At 42.8% G+C, this 23,535-nt stretch overlaps 1 protein-coding gene across 2 annotated transcripts in view; it reads right to left on the bottom strand.

Moving 5' to 3' along the window:
• The window catches only part of LOC311023448 (receptor-type tyrosine-protein phosphatase gamma-like), a 605,663-nt gene that overhangs the window by 512,662 nt on the left and 69,466 nt on the right, over window positions 1-23,535 (bottom strand). For both annotated transcript variants that reach the window (XM_084025284.1, XM_084025285.1), the window contains exon 2: window positions 5,641-5,757. In XM_084025284.1, the coding sequence (XP_083881410.1) occupies window positions 5,641-5,757 (117 nt within the window). The remainder of the gene's footprint in view (window positions 1-5,640; window positions 5,758-23,535) is intronic.

Raw genomic sequence — 23,535 nt, 5'->3', positions numbered from 1 at the left:
TGTAAGAGCTGTGATCAAATATGTGCGGGAGGACAGGAGAGCATCGGTGGATCTTAGCATCAGCGGCGGGAACACTTAGAGAAACTGTCACCAGCTCGCATTTTACCCACAAGCTCCTGGGCTCTCGCAGGCACGACAGGCCACCAATTAGGGTTAGACGAGCGGCGGAAATATTGAAATAAATAAACTAAAAGATCATTTGTGGCCCGGGGCTCACGTCGCTCTCATGGTGAAAGATTAATGCTGCCCCTCTGAAAAACGAAAGGCTCTAAAGGGACAGCGGAAGTGTCTTTTTTCACTTCTGAAGCTCTGGTATATAAAAAAGGGCCTGGAGATGCCTCCGGGCCAGAGGAGCATGGTGGGGGGGGGGAGTGCAGAAGAGAGGAAGAAAAACAAAAAGAGAGAAGAAAGAGAAAGGAAAACATGTCGCATGACACACGCTCCCATACAGACTGCTCTGAATCAAACAACCTGTGAAGCCTGTGAAGGAGGCTTTAAACTGCTCTATGTATTAAAATTAAAGGCAGAACTCGATAATGGTTCTGAGTCCTCCATAATAGCCAAGGGCATGGCTGCCACAATGAAATAAAGGCTAGTCACTCGTTTCTTTCAATTATTTCTATGTTTCTGTTCTTTCATGTGCTGTCACAGTAAGCTACTATCAATAAACTACACTTCCTGCAGCTGTTTCACATTAAAAGTCTCCAAGGAACGGTGATTATGAGCGTTGGAGCTGCAGGAAGGTTTCAGTGAGAGTAGCAGGTCAGAAAGAATCTGAAGTAGAAGCAACTGACCTGACTGACTGGAACCGGGTTTGTGTTCAAAAGAGGAACTGGTGAAACTTCATAATAGTGAAGAGTAGTGGTGGGAATCGTCGGTCAACTCACCATTCGATTCGATTATGAAACAATGCATCCATGTATGGAGCTAGAACAGTCTCATAATTCATAAATGCACACAGAAATTCATAAATGCACAAAAAAGATTTACAAATGTATTTGGGGATTTGTATATACATGTGACTCAAAACACAAATACATTTTCAATGCACACACAAATATGTTTTATTTCATATGTAAGTAAAAAATATTCACATATAAAAAACAAGATTCATAAACATATTTCCAATGCACACACAAATCTAAAAAAAAATCACAAATACATGAATGTTAAAGTATTTGCAATCTTCATCAAATACGCATTTGGGGCTTGTTACATTCATATATGAACTGTTGGACCTGTATTTACAAAGTGCTTTTAATTTGTAAACCTCCCTGCATTTGTGTGTGAAACTTTTGAGACTCCCCTGACGTGACTCTGATCCACAAATGCGTTTTTTCTAAGAGGAGGTTGTCTGTAGCCAATCAGATGTCTCCCTCCTTTACAGCCAATCACGTGAGTGTCTCCCCCAAAAGTCTAAAACACAACTCCGCCCGCACCGGTTCATCTTCCCCAGAATGAGGGAATAAATTACTTCCATAAAATGCTTCTTTATAAAAGAAAAATAGATATTTATATAACTGTACATACAGCATATACAGCATAAAGACAGGGAGCACAGGAAGAAGGGAAATTATCTCCAGAAATAAGGTCGATTCTGGCTCTAGCACCCATATCCCTCCAACGCAATGCACTCACGTGATTGGCTGTAAAGGAGGGAGACATCTGATTGGCTACAGACAACCTCCTCTTAGAAAAAACGCATTTGTGAATCAGAGTCACGTCAGGGGAGTCTCAAAAGTTTCACACACAAATGCAGGGAGGTTTACAAATTAAAAGCACTTTGTAAATACAGGTCCAACAGTTCATATATGAATGTAACAAGCCCCAAATGCGTATTTGATGAAGATTGCAAATACTTTAACATTCATGTATTTGTGATTTTTTTTTAGATTTGTGTGTGCATTGGAAATATGTTTATGAATCTTGTTTTTTATATGTGAATATTTTTTACTTACATATGAAATGAAACATTTGTGTGTGCATTGAAAATGTATTTGTGTTTTGAGTCACATGTATATACAAATCCCCAAATACATTTGTAAATCTTTTTTGTGCATTTATGAATTTCTGTGTGCATTTATGAATTATGAGACTGTTCTAGCTCCATATCCATGCATCTCTATTTTGGATGTAAATATAATGAGATTTTTTCTTGAAATCTTTCAAACAAATTCCTATTTGTAGGATACAGTTGATGTTCTACATTACTTATATAAAATGTGCCAAAGATGTTAAAAGGACAACAGACTCGATGCAGGATCGTTAAACAAAGCATCGTAATGAATCATAGAACTGAGTATTTCTCCCATCTCTTGTCATCAGATGGTTCATTCACCTTGAGTAAGTAGTAATGTTAAGCTAACAAATATGGTATTATATTAAATTATTATTAATAAAGTTTAGTAATGCTATGATTGATAGATGGACCAGATATGTGTAACTTTGTTGATCCTTTATAATTGGTTTGTGATCCATTTATAAACATTTGTTGGATGGCTGTTAGAATATTGCAACTACTTATTAAAATGCATTGTTGAATGTTGATGAAATATTTTGTAACCAGCTTAAAACATTATTTAGTTAGTTTGAACTTAATAATTCTGGCCCACCTATGTATGTTTACAAATCATTCACTATCATTAACAAACACTTAAAATACTAAGTTATAATGTGTGAAGCAATATACTGTTTCACACATTACTACGCTGTAAATTGTAGCGTAGGTTTATTTACACATTCACATGCGCAGATTCAAAATTAAAGTGGGCGCCAGACAGGGGAGAATCCACCCTGTCAATAAGTAGTACATAATTAAATATAACATTACCCGGATAGCTGCCGCCTAGCTACAATTAAACAATTAGAAAAAACATTCATCAACCATCATCAAGTTGTCTTCTCTTTTTCAAATAACTTAAATCAGCATCAAGTCAACTCAAGAGGAGAAGTTAATGATATAACAATGCATCAATCACAACAAAAAATCATTATTATTTTCCCAATGCAGTCAAAATTCAATCAAAATAAAGTAAAGTAAAATGTCCAAGGTAAATCATCAAATAGTACTGCACAGCAGAGGTGTGAGGGTGTGTGTGTGTGTATGGGGAGACGCTGGGTCAGTGTAATAGTTTGTATTGTCCTTCAGAAGAGGGGCAGTAGAGTTCAGTTCAGTTCATCAGTGTGCATGTGTAGGTGTGTGTGTGTGTGTGAGAGGGTGTATGTGTCAAGTTTTGTATGAGTGGAAGGCCACAGTACAAGGGGAGCCTAGAGACTGCTATGACTTAGCTCTATTAGGTCCAAATCCCGAGTGAGATGACCACGACCGGAACCAACCAGGTCAAGGCGGTGCTGTAGGCCGAACCCAAACCCCAAAGCCCGTTCCAGGCCAGATCATCTCCTTCTTGGCCTTATTGGATGCTGAGCCACGAAACTCCAATAGATCCCATCTTCTCTTAATTATATCTCCACTCAAGTTATTGCAGCAAGACACCAAGGAAGATGATCCTTTCTCTCTCTCTCTCCTCTCTGTGTCCTCTTCCACTCTCTTTGTTTGACTGACTGTCCTGCATCTCCCAGGTGTTCCTCTAATCACCTCCCTTCCCCCCATCTTCATTCCACTTCCTGTTAGGTCATTAGCAGTCATTTTCAGCCTGGCTGCTACAAAATCAATTATTAATCAGATTGTAATTGTCTCTTGACAGCTGTGATACGATATAAACAAATTCATATTACACAAACTAATGATAAAATAACATATTTAAACATTACCAATAATTATTCAACTTTATTAATCATAATGTTAAAGCTGTATTCTACGATTTGAAAGGTTTGAAAAAAGCATCCCCCCCCCCACACACACCCCTCCCCTCCCCTCTGTGCTCCTCCGAGCTGGTATCGTTCTCCCCTCCCAGCCTCCCACCTCCCTCTTATTTTACGAAAATAGTTCCCGAAACGTGTTTCTGAAAACATTTTAGGAGAGAAATAAGCTATGCAGTTGCTGAATCTGTCTTTATTTTAGATCGACAACGGTCAGTTTAAAAGATTTTCGAGAGCTTGCGGGAGGAGGCGGCGTCTCTTGAAACTCGCCGCTCGGCGACAGCATTACACGGCTTCTTACATAGACAATGAATGGGAACATTGCCTCCGCTCATGAACTCAGGAAGGACGCTGTTTAGTGTCTGGGACTTCCACAACATGTACAAAGCAGTAATAGTGTTTATTACGGCCACGAATGATGAAACATTATCGGTGTAAATCCAGCGGGTGCCGGTCGGATTTCTCTCTCACCCCGACTGCAGTACGTTCCCGATCCCAAACTGCTCGGCGATCGCTCGCCACAACCCCCTCCCCGCTGAAGCCACAGCCTCAGCCAGAATCTCACTCTGAACTCACGTGAGAGCCCTGCTCCGTACCTGAACTGCTCAGGGCAATAAGCGTCTTGTCCGCTCGTAGTTTAAAACGCAGAAGTGAGTCGGGACGAGACGTGAGCAGGAGCAGGAGAGTGAGAGAGGATTGGATCGGAACATTTAGCCAATAGTAGCCATGCGGACCGGATGGCTACTATTGGCTAAAGTTTGGCTCAAGTGAAAAATCGCAGACTAGAGCTTTAATAGTAAAATAACTATTCAGTTAAGTTTAATTATTTTTAAATTATTTAATTATTTTTTGATTTACCATGTATTAAAGGTGAAAGATTGGGAGCATTTAATTTGTGTCCTGATGGCTCTCAACATGCTGACCTCTGAGCCGGAGGTGCTTTCAAAGCAAACAGTGTTTAACTTAGAGGGGCCATTAATGCTCTGAATGTCATATTTTGTTCCTTTATTGATGGTGACGTGACTCTTTTATACTAATTTGTTTAAGTGTCGAGTTTCCATGAACAGCAAAAATCTTTGTTTAAAATCGACAACATTGGGGGCAAATCAAGGCCATCATTTAAGAATTTACAAGAATCTAACCCTTTGACAGAGTAATCATATTTTATGGATATCTGGATTCTTCTTTCCACTTTAGTTGCCAATTTTCAGAAGCCATCTGTTGCAACTAAAGCGACGTATCGCTTGAAGGGTGGGAGACAGAACATAGACAGCTATTTTACAATGAATTCAGTGCTTTGTGGCTAATAAATATGACTTACTTATGTTACCACATGACTGTGCCATGGTGACCAAGCTCCTTTAATTATCATGTCATTACAACATTACGTCTCTTCAATGTATCGTGCATGTATCGTGTTTCAATAAACTTCACTTTAATGTTGGTTTTGAATCTACATACTGGAGTCATCCCATATTTAAGACATAAGAACATTTGATCCAGAATCTTCAGTGTTCTCAAGAACACAGTGAAAGTTCATACCTACCGAGCGTTTTCTATTGAAAATACGACAACTACGTTAAATAGTGTCCTTTAGCTGCTTGCTGTGTCAGTGTTTCTGACAGCTTTCTTGGCAAAACACAAATATGAAAAAAAAGTAATTTCTGCTAACGTTTCTTGTCATTGTCCAGCTTTTTACCAGTAAAAGTTTAAGCCTTTCCACATTTTCCATGGCGGCCAACACCACAAGACTCAGACTGGTTCTCACAGAGACAACACACACACACACACACACACACACACACACACAGAGTCACACACCTGAGTAGGCCCAGTAGGTCTCCTCGGTGGCGGCTCTTCGGAGTCGTGTCCCCTCAGCTGTGGCTAGGCGAAGGCCCTGGATAGGGGCTTGGGACTCGGCTTGGCTTCCTGTCAGCGCTGCAGGGGAGGATGAGACGTGGACAGGCGGGTTAGCATAAACAGCAGCACTGCAGCGGCGCTGCCTGGACCCCTACTGGGCAGGATGACAGCCAACTGTGTCCTTAGCTGCCTTACCACGCAAGCTGCCTCATAATAACTTTCACTGTAGGAACAAAGGTCACCAACAAAGAATAACTACGCTGTGGAAGTTAACAAACCAGGCTAGTCACATCCTTTTAAGGACTCAGTACTCAAAAGGATTTAACAGCATCTGAAAGACACAAATATTAGATAATACAGAGCAAAAAATTAGCGGCACTGGCTGCTCTGTTCTTTCAGACAGTCTAATTTGGAATGTTCTCTGGGGAGTTACACTGATCATATGATACATGCTATGGTGTTTTCTTGATGTCTTTACATTATGTATCAACGTGAACATTCAATTTGCAAGTGGGGCATTTCAATTCCTATTGTCCATTTGGAATGAAGCCAAAAACAGTTGCTGAGGTTTAAAGTAAACCTGGATTATCAGCTGGATCCCAAGACCCCGAGACCCCTCGATGCCCCAACTGGCCCAGGTTTACCGCTTAAATCTTTTTTTGTAATTTGATTGATTTCAAATTTGTATGGGATTCTGTACCACTCAAGAACCATATAAAGAAAGGCAGGTCCAGCATTTGATTTCTGGTTTGGTCCCATCTTGTGGAAAATGTTTCTTCAGACCTTGTCCATTAAGAAAAGAGGTTGTTTACTGGTCTACAATGAGTCTGCTGGTGAGCTGGGAATTCTTAGACCAATGACGAGGGAGAGGGTTGGAAGGTGTCAATGTTGAGAAATAAGGGCCCCAACAGAATGGTTGGACCCTGGTCCCAGCAAGTTAACCTGACTGTGTTCAATATTGATATAATTACTTAATATTCATTCAGAACATTTTCGTCATCCTACATTCTATAAACATATTTATAAATACTAGGGCTGGTAATTTCGATGTATTAATCACAGAACAATTAGCACATTCAAATTATTAACATCTTGACCTGGTGCATCATTGGCTTATATTAACGTAAAGCATTTTCTGAGATATGAGACATTGAACTTTAAAGTTTAAAATGTCAATTATTCATTGATTCAACCCCCAAAATTAATTTGAATTTAAATATTTGAAATTCTTTCACATCATGTACATATGCAAGTAATTTAGATTAATTAATCACAGAGTATGTAATTAATCCCTTGACAACCCTAATAAATAGATACATTCAATACATTTTATGCTATCATGCATGTTTTGTTGTATTGAGTTAGTATTGCACTATTATTGTTGTTCATTGTGGTTTTGTGTTATTTTTGTTTTGCTGTTTTGTTAAGCACTTATCTTTGCACAATATCTTTGAAAGAATATCTGTTATTGTTAGTATTATTATTATTTCTGCAAATGCTTGAGATGAGCAGGTAGAATATAGGTGTCTTTCTGCCCTGGGCAGATGGTGATTTCAGTAACGTGATAGAAGCTGTAACTGATTATACTTCATCAAGTCACAAATAAATATAAAATAAAAGCTGCTCATTGCAAACAATCAGCTTCAAACCAGCAGGTACACAGTGCAGTCAGCGACTTGTAAATGTCTTGAGGTACAAACCATTTAAAAAACAATCAAATCCCTTCTCACACTCGTATCACAGCACAGCAGCGTTTCGTAGAATATTATTTTGCCTGTGTTTCATTCGGGACTAGAATGTTCAAATGTAAAAAAATCAAGAAGCTCTCTGCTGGTTTCATGTGTGAAGCTGTAAATGACCTCCTGTCAGGCTGAGAGAACTTCGTTATCGCTGTTAAAGAAAAGGCAGAGATGGAACGCTTGGCTTCTTTAGAGTGGAGGACAGAGTTTCTGACAGCATCACTCCTAATGGCTCCACTGTGCTCTACGATTCTGCCTTTTAAAGATCTTTCACCGCACAACAACATGGCCAAAAGGAAATGACTGAACATGCTTTTAAATCCCTTTTAAATTCGCTGAATGTAAAAAATGTAATGTAAAAGGTGGCCTTTTACATTCCGTTTATAGTGTTTCTTACAAGCCAGTAGGAATACAGATTTTTCTTTTCACTTCAAGTGAGGATGTTTGGGGAATTATTTGACAAGTCTAATCAAGCTATTCCACATGATTTTAAGCTGTATTTAATTAGATTTTCTTGCAATAAGAACACAGAGGAAATCCGGGAAAAATCTGGCTGTCTACGTTGAGAAGAACATTGATTGTTATGCCGATGATACTCAATTATATCTATCAATCAAGCCTGAAGACCAACCAGTCATCTAGTTAATCTCCGGTGTTAAACTCAGATAAACATAAATTATTGTACGTAGGCCTGAACTCCTCTGAAGCTCGCTTTCTGTGTAGCTACTACTGATGGGATTGCCATTGCCTCATATACAAACGACAAGGACAGCCTACTTTCACCTGCGTAACATTACTAAAATTAGGCCAATGCTGTCTCAAAAAGATGCAGAAAAACTTGTCCATGCATTTGTTACCTCAAGGCTGGACTATTGTAATTCTTTATTATCAGGCTGTTCTAATAAATCTCTTAAATCTCTCCAGCTGGTCCAGAATGCTGCAGTGTGTGTTCAGACTAAAACTTGAAGAGGGGATCGCATTTCTCCTGTATTAGCTTCTCTGCACTGGCTCCCAGTAAAATCCAGAATAGAATTTAAAATCCTTCTCCTCACTTACAAGGCTCTTAATGGTCAGGCACCATCATATCTTAAAGAGCTCATTAAACCCTACTGTCCTGCTAGAGCACTACGCTCTCAGAATAAAGGGTTACTTGTAGTTTCTGGAGTCTCCAAAATTAGAACAGAGGCCAGAGCTTTCAGCCATCAAGCTCCTCTTCCGGTTCTGGTTCTGGAGGCAGACACTGTTCCCACATTTAAGAGTAGACTTAAAACTGTTCTCTTTGACACCGCTTATAGCTAGGGCTGGCTCAGGTTTGCCTTGAACCAGCTCTTAGTTAAGCTGCTAGAGGCCTAGACTGCTGGGGGATTTATTTATAGTGACACACTGAGCCTCTCTCTCTCTCGCTCTCTCTCTGTATGTTCCCCCGGAGTCCCTGTGCTTTCTCGCCTAGCAGGTCTTCCTGCACCGTGGTGGAACCTGATCCGGACTGCACCGATGCTGTGGTCTTGTTTGACTCTTACTGCCAGTATTTTTAATGCGGCTGACTATTGATTAAAGTAATTTACAAAAATCGGCATCTCTACTGTAACTAACTTGACTACTCCCTGGATTACTCCTGGGAGTCTGGCTATGCTTTCTGGTCCAGCAGAGTCTGCTGTGGTCCTGACCGATGCAGACTGCTAACTGGTGCGATGCTGGAAACACCATATAGTAGCTCCACCTGCTGCTGTGTGACTGCTCAACGACTACTACTTTTTGGTCTACGGCGACATGGTTGGGATGGATCCATCTCGGCGTGGCTGTGCCTGCTGCCCTGGACTACTACTGTTGATACTATTGCTTCTGTTATACTACTTCTACTGGTAATACTACTACTACTGTTGACACTACTACTGTTACTGATACTATATCTTCTGTTAATGTCACCACTACTGTTAATACTACTACAACTGTTGATATTACTACTACTTTTAATGCTACTACTACTATACTACTACCAACGCCAAATGCAGTTGGAACCCAAGCTCCTGGTCTGCTCCAGATTTCTGCCTAAAAGCCTATTAAGGCAGTTTTTTCTTGCCACTGTCGCTGTAACGCTTGGCCCTGGGTGATGTTGGGACTTTGAAATTGTATTGACTCTGAAAATCATGAGCGTATTCTAGTCCTGCTCAATGTGTTAAGTGTCCTGAGATGACTTCTGTTGTGATATGACACTATTAATAAAATTGAATTGAATTGAACTGAGGGGAAGACGAGTAACAATCCCTCCAGTCTCAAATTAAGGAAGTGTCGCTCAGTGCTATCACAAAGGTTTTTAATGTCATGGCGGAATATGTAGCTGACTTTGTGGAGGGAACTTGAGATTTCAGTAGCAGACTTGTCAGAGGCAGACTTGGTTCGACACAAAAAAAAACAGACGAGAGCACAACAGTGTTTGTTGTCTGTAGGGTTCTTCCTATAATGTTGCCAGATGCTAATATTAACAATCTTTCTAACACTTTTAGTGGACGCACATTGACGGTGAGGAGTTGCCCCAAGCGATTACAACGCAGCCTGTTTAGCAGCAGCAGTCTGCAGGTTTCACAGCAGCCATTATGATCTGTCATAGCAGGTAAACATAGCAGGTGGAATTGATCACATTAAATATTGTCCCATTCTATTTAGTGTGTCATTGAGCCAGAATGCACAATTCCAGGACCCTAGACCACCAACATGGAACATGGCCATATTTGATGCCCTTAATTAAACCAGTGTGTACCCTGCAATGACATGTTAAAATGGCTGCTGTGAAACGGTCTTAGACCGGACCAGTTGTAAAATATATAAATATATATGTATAGGAGTCTGTTTGAATTATATGTAGTGAAGTGATTGAATAAAATCTGTGCTTTTTTCTGACATTTTATTTGTGTTAGCACCGGGAGTAACCACAGCGTTACCGTTAGCTTTGAGTTTCCCTTTGGTGACGTCACTGAGCAGACGTCCATGTTTTATACTATGTTTTTTTCATTGTGTACCACTATAAATAATACATGGTGGCAGCATCTGTTGGAGGAACTGCCATTTCACATCTGACCCCACAATGACCAGCTGTCATTATGGGACCACAGGGCTGTGTGTGTGTGTGTGTGTGTGTGTGCGTGTGTGTGTGTGTGTGTGTGTGTGTGTGTGAGAGAGATATCTCGGTGTCAGTCGGGACAGACCAGGCTGTCTCCACATGGCAAAACGTCAATCATGTTGTAATGGAGGCTCATTTTGAAAGGCATTGTGGGAGAGATGTGAAGGCCTCTGTCTCTCTGTTCTTCTTCTCCTTGTAATTCTTTGGGATGTACGCGTGGCTCATGTCCATGAATGCCAATGAGAGGCAGCTCCATGGCTTTTCTATGAATTACATTATTGATTCCCAATACTGCTCAGAACAGAAAATGTAATTATGCACGGCCCTCGCCTTAACCCCCTTCATCCTCGCCAAACACATCTTTTTTCCCTTCCCTTTTTCTCTTTCTTGTCTTTCACTCAGTGGCTTTTCATCATTTTGTCTTTTGCTCCTGACTTCAGTCTACCCCCACCCACCCCTCCTCCCCCCTCCCCTCACCTGACCGTCCTTCAATCAGTCCGACCATCTCCTTCTTCATCACTTTTCTAATGTCTTATGACATCTGAAAAAAATGGGCTTTTGAAAATTGTATGTTATTTTTGTAAACATGTAAGTTTGTAGCATGTGCCATGTAGTGAGAATCCATTTCTGCCTGATCACATATGACCCACACCGACACAGCCATGGGAGGAGGATAAAGCAACCCTGTCTCTTATGGTATGACATTCTCATACAACTAAAGTGCACTCGTTATGTTTCCAGGGAAACAGTCACAGTTTAAACTGTGTGGTTAACCAACAAAACAAGACTACAGAAGAACATAGGCAACACAAACACTGTTCTAACTCACATGAGTTCACCACATAGACCTCCTCCCTACATGGACTTCTAGGACTGGTTTTGAACTCATTTGTGATATGTAAGGAGCAAATGTAATTCACTAAGAAATATGTTGGTGGAAAGGTATTTTACAATTAGGGGTGGGAAAAAAAATCGATATTGCAATATATTGTTGTGCTCTCTGTCGCAATAAATAAATCGATACACTGACGGCAAATATCGATATTTTGGGTCTACGGGTTTTTTTGGACTCCCGTCGGTGCGTCTGAGTTTACGGTTCTCCGGAGCGGATCCGCGGGGGCCGCCCGCTGCCCGGTCTGATTGCCTATTTACGGGCAGGATTCCGAGCGGCGCGCTAGAGTTTAGAGGCTCACGGACTCACGGACTCTGGCATCGGGTACCCCGAGGCGGAGGAGGAGGGTCCGCCGACGTGACCCGCCGGCGCTGCCCTCGTTTCCCCCGCTAGAGCAGCACCGGTTCAAAAATGAGCGTCATGCGCGAATGACGCGAATGACGCGAATAGTCCAAAATGATCAAGCGGCTCGATTGCCTATTTACGGGCAGGATTCCGGGTGGCGCGTGTTTACCGTCCGCCGGACGGATCCGCGGAGCTGTGTGCTCCCCGGTGTTGCTGTGAGCTCCAACCGGTTTTCACCCAGCTCTGAGGGCATGAGGCCCGACTTCCCAGGTACTGGATGGGTGAACATAACTCTGCACATAATTGGTTGCATACTGAAATGTGCCCAATATTTCATTTAATTCTGATGTTATTCTTATCTTGTTTAGCTATTGTTAAACTAAAACGGGCCCAAGTTTACATAAAACAAGTTGCTACTGACTTTTCAGTATCAGAAAGCACTGTCCTGGTTTACATAAGACATGTTATTAATGTTCATGCACTTTAATGTGTCCAGCTGGACAGTGTTGTCATTTGTACATTGTACGAAGTTTTGGAATTAATTTTTTATGCATATTTTTTCTTTTTCAGTCACATATCGTGATATATCGTTGATGAAAGTTCTTGCAATATATCGAATATCGCAGATATCGTGTATCGTGATATTATCGTTATCGTGGGCCAAATATCGTCACAGTATCAAATCGTGAGTTACCCGTATCGTCCCACCCCTATTTACAATGCAGTCGAGTTGTGTGGGAACGTCATGTTTAGGAGAGCAGGCTGGATACAGTATGATTCCGAAACAGTTTCTCATCTCAAATTTGTTTTTGTGTTTGGTTGATCATTCAGGATGCAGTCGATGTGGTTATGCTTATATATAGGATTTTTTTTTTAAATAACCAGAAAACTACTCTATCATTCTATATTGAGATATGAAATGATATCAAGATTTGGTCCATATCGCCCTGTCCTATGACAGCGTTCTCACAGTATGTTTTCATTTTAGGTGTATTCTGCATGCAGTTGTACTTGTTGTCATTTCTGGTTCCAAAACCAGGAGGCGACATGGATATGGGGCCTCTACCACTAGAATAACAACGTTTCAGTCAGACACAGAGAAAAGAGATTTAAAACAGAGGTGAAGGACATTGATGAGGAAGGAGAGGGATGACAGATGAGGCTGGGGGGAGGAGGAAGAGGAGGATAAAAGCAAATAGGAGAATTAAGCAGAAACGATAAAATGACAGTCCTCTCCTAGCAACAGTTACCGGGTCACTGATAAGACACCCGCTGCATGGCAACCAGTAAGCGGTGGAGGAGGAGAGATGAACAGAGGCCTAGTGTTGGGCTGAGGGGGAGGGGAGCTGTGACGGTGTCATGTGGAACATTTCCACCACGGAAGAAGACAATGCTCTACTGTACATATGTATAAATATTAACATTAAAGGAGCTTAGCTGACGCTCTTTCACAGATATGTGCTAAAACAAAGAGAAGAAGTACAGAGGGGAGCATTGCTGTCAGTCTCACTATCTTCTAAGCTGCGAAAAGCTAAGAAGTGGAGGAAGGCAGAGCGGCTGTTATGGCAGGAAGGTTTGAGCATTATAACTACCAGATCTACATTGTCTGAAGATGAAAGCATGCTCATGATAAGGACAAGACAGTTTGAGAAATAGTATTAAGAGGATGGAAGAGACATTACAAGCTGTCCTATAAGGAACAATGAAACACCTTGAATGTCACTGTGATGAACCCAAGCAGAGAGACTTTCAGAGGAGACAAGAATCCCACTTAATGTCCAAATACTAATGACAACAAAGACCACAATCTAGTCCACTGTGTGGAAAGCTCCAGAACAGTTGACGTGACTGTTTGCAAGACAGACTGTACGAAACTAGTACGTAGTCATGGTGATGTCACCCGTTGGTTAGTGGACTATGGTTTTGTAGCCTCGAGTTCGGCATATTGGCCGTCACCATCTTGGTTTTTCTGCCACCAGTGAAGGAAGTGACCATGTTTGGACTGTGGAGGAGCGACGGGTGGACCTCTCGTTACAGCAGCGGCCCTCATGCGGGCCGTTTTGCACTAGTTTTCGCTTCATTCCGTTTAATCGCATATTATTTTAAATGCGTCTGCGTCATATTACACATCATTTGAAAGCTACGAGTCTCGCAAATCAAACAAAGTAAGCCGTTTTAGGCTCACGGAAAACACATCAAAAACAAACACAGCATGTGTGCAAGGAGTGCACAGAAACAAGACCAGCGTTCCCTACCTTTCGAGCTGTCTGGATGTCCAAAAACAACATATAGCATGCTAATCCTTATATACAGAGAACGGTAAGAGTCCAAAGAACAAAAGTAGCCACTTCGTTTAGTCCCACGAGCACGCTAACTCCGGTAGTCATCCATAACACGACATATGTTGACATTGTGAGTTTCTGAACAAAATATTGTTTATAGCTAGTTATCGCTCTTCGATGATGGGCGAACAACACAACTTCGATTTCCGCATTCGCTAGCTTCTTGGCGACAAAACAAGCCCCCTTCCACGATTCTGCGATCCGAATTGGCTGAAAAATCTGTCCATCAAGAGAGCCAGTGCTTCACTGGCTCTCGGCTGACCAACCACGAGAATCCCCAGGCAGAGAGCCAATAGGCAGAGGAGTACATTTTTGACTGACAGGTCTTATAGCCAATGAGCTTACGATTCCAGCGGTATGTTACATGGGGAGAGGGGGCTTGAGGCTGAGAGTGCAGCAGCTCAGAAAGGTCAGACTGTGACCTGCAGATATGATAGTTATGCAGCGTCTCATTACAGAAGGCTGTTATGTAAAAAAAAAATGTTGGTTTTATTAGTAGTAGTTGTAGAACTGGTGAAATAAACAAAAAAAAGTAGAATTATATACCTAAAAATACCCATAATCTCATCTGGAACACTTGTTCCAGATGCAGCTCCGTCTGACATTGCCCTACAACACTGCACTTGCAAAGCTCATTTTTGGGTGTCTTTTTATCTACTTTCTACCAGTTTTTGGTCAGGCTTGTGGCTGTGGCTTCATTCAACTTTTAGGCCTATATATAACAGCCACAGCTAACTTGTTTCATTCAAAAAGAAAAATAATTTAGGCGAGGCAAAAAAATGGCAATTTCCACTATGTTTGAGCTGCAGTAACTCAGTGTCAGTAACACTTAGAGTAAATCTGACACTTGCAGAAGAAAATTCAAAGGTTTATCTTTCAGGAATGCTCAGCTTTGTGCCTGTAGTCATAGGGGTTCAAAAACAGTAACCATTTTACTTTGGGTATGTCGTTTTCAGCCTTTTCAAGCAGCAGAGCAGCAAACTTACTGGATCTGGATCCATCTGGATTCTGGTGTGAAGCTGCTAACAAAGTTAGCTTCATAATTCATGGTCACATTACAGCTTGTGTTCAGTCATCTTAGTAGCTAACTGTATTGTTAGCATGGTAGCGACCTGTCAATCAGCAGGTAGCCCCGCCCCCTAAAGCATCCCCTGCTTTCTGGTCTGTTTGACTCTAAATGAACCATGATTTATTAAATGACTTGGAAATTACTTGAAACTAGAGACAGAGACCATAAACTCATGTTTACTGAGATGATTATTCTATACAATCAGAGAAGAGTCGCCCCCTGATGGCCAAGAGAGAATACAAGTTTAAGGCACTCCAGCATCACAGTTTTTTCCGATTGCTAAACCACAGCGGGCACAACTGCAGCTACTTCTGTAAAACTAACTACTAACTCCAGTCTCCACAGCAGCAGTTCATGTGGACCAAACGCTAGCTCCTTTTCATTGCTTGAACACAGTTTTCAAAACTCTCCACACTCCTGACTTTAACCACAACCTGCACAACTGTGTGGATTTACAGCACTTTGTTCATATGTTAACACACCGCTGTATGTATCGGGTCCTGGAGCGGATGCTGCCAGCCCTAAAGAGCGAACTGGAGGTGATGATGTCACTGGGGGTCGTCGAAAGGTCACACGGTGAGTGGAGCAGCCCTGTTGTGCTTGTGCTTAAGAAAGATGGGACTATAAGATTTTGTATTGACTTTCGTAAACTTAACTCTCAGTCCAAGTTTGATGCTTATCCCACTCCCAGGCTGGATGACCTCATAGAGCGTGTTGGCCAGGCCCAATATATCAGCACTCTGGACTTATGCAAAGGGTATTGGCAGGTGCCCCTTGCTCAGGAAGCACGGCAGTACACAGCCTTTAGAACTCCTCAGGGCCTGTTTCAGTTTACTGTCATGCCATTTGGACTGCAGGGTGCACCAGCAACTTTCCAGCGGCTCATGGACCGGGTCCTGGAGGGGACAGAGTCCTTCGCAGCTGCCTACCTGGATGACATCGTCATCTTCAGTTCCACCTGGGAGGACCATATGCATCAACTGAGAGAGATTCTACAGAGGCTTAAGCGGGCCGGTTTGACTGTTCAGGCCAAAAAGTGTTCCCTGGCCCAACAGGAAGCCAAGTATCTGGGCTATGTGCTGGGCCGTGGAGTGATACGGCCCCAACAAGACAAGGTGCAGGCAGTCAGGGGCTGTCCCCCGTACCAAGAAAGAGCTCAGGTCCTTTCTTGGCTTGGCCGGGTGGTACCGACGGTTTGTTCCCCACTTCGCCACCCGGGCGGCCCCTTTGACTGACCTGACCCGGAAGGCCAGCCCTAATCAACTGCCGTGGGAAGACAAGCATGAACAAGCCTTCCTTGACCTGAAGGGGGCTCTCTGCCATGATCCAGTGTTGCAGAGCCCAGACTTCAGCCAGTCTTTTGTCGTCCAGACAGATGCCTCTGGGGTGGGCCTCGGGGCGGTCGTGCTCCAGGGTGAAGGGGTGGACCAGAAGCCAGTGGCGTATGTCAGCCGAAAACTATGGCCACGAGAGACCAGGTACTCAGCCATTGAACTGGAGTGTCTGGCGATAAAGTGGGCCTTGGAAACTTTCAAATATTATCTGCTAGGCAGACACTTTATCCTTGAAACAGATCACCAGGGTCTGCAATGGCTTTACAAGATGAGAGACTCAAACAACCGGATCTCCAGATGGGTACTGGAGATGCAACCTTATAGGTTCAGTGTTCGTTATCGGCCTGGGAGCTCCAACGTGGTGGCAGACTTTCTGTCTCGCCATCCTGATGGCGAGCTTCCGAGGGAGGAGGAAATGTGAAAAGGCTGCTTTTCCCCCTTTTCACCTGGTCCTGTTCCCAGCATTATCAGGGGTTTGGTGTCTGTTTAATCCTTGGGTTTAGTGTAAGGCTTTCGGTTATTTTGATAAATGATTAATTGATTTGTATAAATTATACAGTTCTATAGTTATTTATGGGTTTATAGTTTTTGGGTTTTACTTCTGCATGTGATTGTAGGGTTGGATTAGCTGTTCACCAGCTTCCTCAGGTTGATTGCATGCAGGTTTGTCTGAATAGGTCCTCTCAGCAGGGAGGGGCTGGGCAATTTTAATGTGAAGAAGAGGAGGGAAGATAGCTTATGCCATAAATGACATTTTGTAATATTTGGGTTGCTTCTTGTTAATGCACCCATAAAATGTATAGATTTTGTCCCATGTCCCATGCTCATGCTAAAATGCCATACAGTGGCGGTTCGAGGTTTGCAGCAATGTGTGTTCCAAACACTCGTATATCGGAAAGCCACGTTTGATTGGACCGCCAGAAAGTATTTCAGGGTGTAGATTAAACCCAAACGGTCGAATTGATTTCTGAACTGGACTTAAGATTCGGATATAGATTTTCAAGCATGAAATGACGATTTTCTTTCTCATGGGCATATCTTACGGTAGATATGCCCATGTTTGATCACCATTAGGAGCTAAATAACCACGTTTAAGTGTGCAGGCGCATCTTCGACAAGTTAAATCTCTTTCATGCAACAGTGTTTGATGTTTTCAGCAGAAACAAGCAGTTTGTGTCAGTGAATGCAGCACACCGTGGAGGAAACACTGTATTTAAATGATGAGATGAGCAGGATTTGTTCCCAAGCATTCAGTGCCAACTTTCAGTACCTGAACTTTTCTTTTTAATGCCGACTGTTATGGACCCTCTTCAGTCAGTAGTAAAGATATATTGAGGCACTATACCCAGCACTAGCACACACACATACACACACACACACACACACACACACACACAGGGCCCAGCTTGTATTTTCTTTCATCAGACATATTAAACTGCTGTCCCTCTAACACCACCACAGAGGCTCGTTGGGCGGAGCAGCATCCCGGTGCGGTGCACAGGTTGTGGGTTATTGCTCCCATCCCAGCCTGTGCAGTCCAGGGGCTCCTGGTCAGACTGCAGCAGTGTGTGTTCCCATGTACCACATTAAAGGAAAACGCCTCATAAAGGGAGAGAGAAAAATAGGGTGACTTTTTTCCCTCAAGCTTTTTTTGCTCATAGAAAAAAAAAATCAATGATCTTTTATAACAAAAAATGCTGCTCGATACAACGCCATCGCATCTCCAGGGGACATATTGTACTTTTCAGCAAGCAGATTACAACTCCATGCATTTGACCTGTTTATAAAAGATGAAGCATTGGTATGAATGAAACTCCCCAAGAGAATATTACGCTATTAAAATGAGCTCCCCCCCTAACCAGCTACACTCAAATCCTGCTTACACATAATTAAATGCACCAGATATAACGATCCAATGATGAAACAGATTCTATTATACAAGGGGGTCAATCTGCTGCATACTGACGACTTCCTTTGGACGCTGAGTATATTCCACATGTGAGCTCAGTGCAGACCACAGACATAGAAAAGGAGTACAACTGACATGTGGTCAGTACCAGTCCAAAAGAAAATGGAGATTGTTCTTCATTGTTATGATGACAACACACAACAGCTCACCAGGAAGACAGTTAGCTATTTCGCTAGGATCGCTAGCCACTTTACCAGCCTGCTGCTCATCTTCTGGAACCAGTGTAGCGTTAAATAGAGCTAGCTACCCAGCTGACCTAGCCAAACCACATTATACCTGTCTGTCTCTATATGTCAGCCCTGTGATAGACTGGTTACCTGTCTGTCTCTATATGTCAGCCCTGTGATAGACTGGTTACCTGTCTGTCTCTACATGTCAGCCCTGTGATAGACTGGTTACCTGTCTGTCTCTACATGTCGGCCCTGTGATAGACTGGTTACCTGTCTGTCTCTACATGTCGGCCCTGTGATAGACTGGTTACCTGTCTGTCTCTACATGTCAGCCCTGTGATAGACTGGTGACCTGTCTGTCTCTTCATGTCGGCCCTGTAATAGACTGGTTACCTGTCTGTCTCTACATGTCGGCCCTGTGATAGACTGGTTACCTGTCTGTCTCTACATGTCAGCCCTGTGATAGACTGGTTACCTGTCTGTCTCTACATGTCTCCCTGTGATAGACTGGTTACCTGTCTGTCTCTACATGTCGGCCCTGTGATAGACTGGTTACCTGTCTGTCTCTACATGTCGGCCCTGTGATAGACTGGTTACCTGTCTGTCTCTACATGTCGGCCCTGTGATAGACTGGTTACCTGTCTGTCTCTACATGTCGGCCCTGTGATAGACTGGTTACCTGTCTGTCTCTACATGTCAGCCCTGTGATAGACTGGTTACCTGTCTGTCTCTACATGTCTCCCTGTGATAGACTGGTTACCTGTCTGTCTCTACATGTCGGCCCTGTGATAGACTGGTTACCTGTCTGTCTCTACATGTCGGCCCTGTGATAGACTGGTTACCTGTCTGTCTCTACATGTCGGCCCTGTGATAGACTGGTTACCTGTCTGTCTCTACATGTCGGCCCTGTGATAGACTGCTTTGTATGACTGTAATTATGAGCAGTAACAGTATATGAACAATAGAGTAGGATCTATGTTCACAAACAACATTGAAGTGATTTCAGAGTGAAATATTCAGTCCTGAGACATCACATTTTATGTCTGTATCAATTTGAAATGTTCTGGATGTATCTTTCATCATTTTACTTTACATATTTCACCCAAACTCAGCCTGACAGATTGTGGAATAGTTGGAAAGTTTGGGATCTCGATGAGAATTTGGAAAAAGTTCTGTCCGTCTGAAGAGTGTGAGGAAAGTCCGAATTCACAACACTATGATGAAATGTGAATGCTTGCTGTGCTGTTGCTGTAGTTAGAGTTATGACATATTCTTTGTTACTGACACACACACACACACACACACACTAAAAGTGCATAGCAAATGTATTGACCAAGGTCTCATTTTCTCTCTTACACTACACTCGGCATGTAGTGCCAGGAGTCGATAAAGCTCAAAGGAGCAGTGACTCTGGCTGTCGGGCCCTTTGTGTCCCAACACACTGCCATGCCTACAAAAGTTCCTCTTGAGAAGAAAAATAGAAAACACTGGTTCCTGTCATCCATCACACGGAGCCATTTAGGGGAATTCAGAGTGCTCAAGCTTTAATTAAAATGCACAGCCCATCACCGTGGTTCTGTGCTTAACCTTGGCTCGCCCACTTCACACTTGCTCTCCCTTCACTTGTGTTGAGAGAGCGAACATCGGGTAGTTCAAATGCATGGGAAAGCGCACACACACACAAATACAGTATGCCAGGGCTGGCCAAGTTACTCCGGTGATTCACTTCATTAGCATTCTTTACATCTCTCTCCAATGCTCTTAGTGCTGAAGGACATCTACCAAACAAACACACACACACACACACACACACACACAAACCTAGCCAACTCCACCTCGGTGTGGAGCTGCACTCTGGAAGAGGTGTGCTGCTTTATGGTACCAGCTGTCGAGCTCCAGGCTGGCGGGCGGGTTAATGGTCATCCTGCAGCCTGCTGGTGGCTAACCCAGCACGCTGGCACTGTGAGGGTGTGAGGAAGATCAGGCTATGTGGTCTGGAATGAATCATAATGTTGTGTCCAAAGCTCTACTTTTAGATGAGTCATCAGTTCAACACCATATGATCATATTGTATCATAAAAATATAGTCACACTTAAACTCAGAGAATGCTAATACCAAAATACTATTACATACAGAGAGGGCATGGACCACATAGACATTTCATGTCGAGATTATTTTGGACAAAGTGATTGCGATATAGTGAAAATCCTCAACATTTAACATGTTCACTGTTTACTGAGGGATTTATCTGGTTTCCCTGTGTTAAAAAAAACTGCATATAGGTGCTAACCTTGCTGGTAGGAGTGTATATTGTAATAGAAAATGACTATAAAGTCTAGCTGTAGTAACAATGTAGCGGAGTATAAAGTAGCATAAAAAGGTAATACTGAAGTAAAGTATGAATATATTTGTACTTGAACAGTAAATATAAAGACACGTCTCACTGCTCCTCACTAACTGAGTGAAACGACAGCCGTTCCTGCTGCTACAGTATCCTGACAATAATTCAAAAGCACACAGACTTAAAACAAGAAATGAATGAATTCCTCCTGACATCTGCCTGGCTCCATAGAAACTTTGAAGAGAATACAATAACACATGGAGGATGTTTCTACTCTCCTGTAATGAGTATATGAGTTTCTCCTTTCCCACAGGAGCAAAGGTCATGGGGGTCAATGCAATCAAAAGGGTCGTCCTGCGAGAAGCATGAATGTGTTCAGTTTTATTACAATCTGCAGTAACTGGTTGTTTCTTATAGGGCCAGGCATGTTTAATATGTGACTAGAGGAAAGGTCATAGGGTCACCACACACATTATTAAACCCTCTTCTCTGGATCATGGACATCCATGTTTGACTGAACTGAAATCTAATGATGTTGTCGATGACTTTTTGATCAAAATGTGTCTCTGGACTAAAGGTTTGACAGTAAGATGAACATGACAATCATGAGGAAGATTTGGCTTTAGAGAAGAGAGACGGAGAAAAGGTGGAGGTTTGAACAAGTGTGAGGACTACGAAGCGGGAGCAGGGCAGGTAAAAGAAAGAAGAGTTTAGTGCGAGGGTGGTTGTGAAGGGAGTGAAAGCAGAGGCTGTGCTGAGGGGAACAAGGATGAAGAGGTTGGGGAGTGCAGCGGAAAGGGAAGGCAGCTTTTTGTGGCTGGCTGGACGTCGATCAGAGCAAAGCAGAGAGAAATCACTCACTCATGGAGTCTGCCCAGCATGACTTCATGTTTTCTGGAGCCTCAGCCAAGGGCAGAGAAGACAGAGACACACACACACAAACACACACACACACACACTGAGAGGAGCTCCGAAGCCCCAACATCATCATCTAGGAGGCAGAAACGCTGGGAGGCAGCGCCACGCGAGTCGGGCCGGGGAGCGCGGCCCCACGTGTCGCTCACAGAGCTCTTTAGTGTCGGAGAAAATGCCCTTGCAGACACACCTCGCCTCCGATGCACCTACACCCTTCCTGCAGCTCATTGATCGCTGATAGACAGCCAGGCAGGCAGGCTGGCTGCACCGAAGGATGCCACACACACACACACACACACATATGGTTGGCTAATTAATAGCCACTGTTCAGTGAGACAAGGTCACGCTGCTAGGGGGCTAAACACAATGCCACAAAGCTGACACCTCTGCTGGGACAGAGACAGAAGCTGTTAATGCACTGCTCCATTGTGCTGTCCCAGTGGAGGCCGTCCCCTGTCCCCACCCACCTCCACCCCCCTCCTCCCACCTCCACCCACTCCCAGGCTTGTTTGGTTGAGTTTTTTCCCTGTGATAGGAGTGAGCGATTGTTTTCCCTGTGTAGTGAAGGTCATATCAGTCCCACACCTGGTTTAACTTTCTGCAACCATCTGCTGCCTGCATTTAATGTATAAAGATTAGTTTTTTTTTCTTCCAGCATATTCCTAACGACAGTTCTGTAAAAGCCTTTTCATGTAAGGACTTAATACAATACTGTTCTATTCTCATGCAACAGTATATGCAACTCTGTCTCCTATGAAATGACATTCACATACAGCTAAACTTCACCCTCAGTTAGGTTTCTAGTATGTGAAACATAGTTGGATGAGAACAGCCTGTAATATTACATTGTGGTCAGTCTGACATCACTGTGTGGAGTACTTTTACTGAGGCACATTTAGAAACTATAAGGCAAATGAATGAAAGAATCTCATGGCATTAAGTTCATTATTTAGCATTAACAAAGACACTGTGGTAGAAACAAACTGTACACTCTGACAGTACATTTGGGTTTCATCAGTAAACAGGTGCTGTAATGCTATATAATATATAACAATATGCTAATTCTAAACAAAACAACATAGATATAATTTAGGATTATTATCTTTAAAAAAAAACCTCTGAAAACCTCTGCATGTTGGAGCACCTCTACTAAAACAATACAAAGCAATCAATAAAAGATTTCAGTCCATCAAACATAAACATGTCAGACTTGCATACCACATGATTCACAGTAAATGTAAAAGCCACTGCGTGGGGTCGGACCGGCCCACTCAGCACTCAGTGAAATGTTTTTCTCTATACACGATGCTACACTGAGAAAGGCTTCCGGCTTCAGCTGTGACTTAAATGACAGCCTGATGGAGTAGAGTACGGGCTCTGAACTTCCCCCAGAAGCCACCAGTCCTCCCCATAAGCATTCAGAGCAGGGAAGTGTGGGTGATCTTTAATCATGTTCCAGCTGATTGTTGTAGGATGGCAGGGTGATTTGTTGGCATCACCTTCCCTACAAAAGAAAAGTGGGGGAAAAGATCTCCAAGACTATCTCGAGCATTTACCAAGGATGAGAGGCGAGGAAAGAGAAATGAGACATACTCTTCTTTATCTCGTTCCTTCTCTTTTC

The sequence above is a fragment of the Eutrigla gurnardus genome, assembly GCF_963514095.1.
Source record: "Eutrigla gurnardus genome assembly, chromosome: 2".
NCBI classification, from domain to species: domain Eukaryota; kingdom Metazoa; phylum Chordata; class Actinopteri; order Perciformes; family Triglidae; genus Eutrigla; species Eutrigla gurnardus.
Note: the sequence above shows the minus strand (reverse complement) of the source record. Positions and strands in the feature narration are given on the sequence as shown.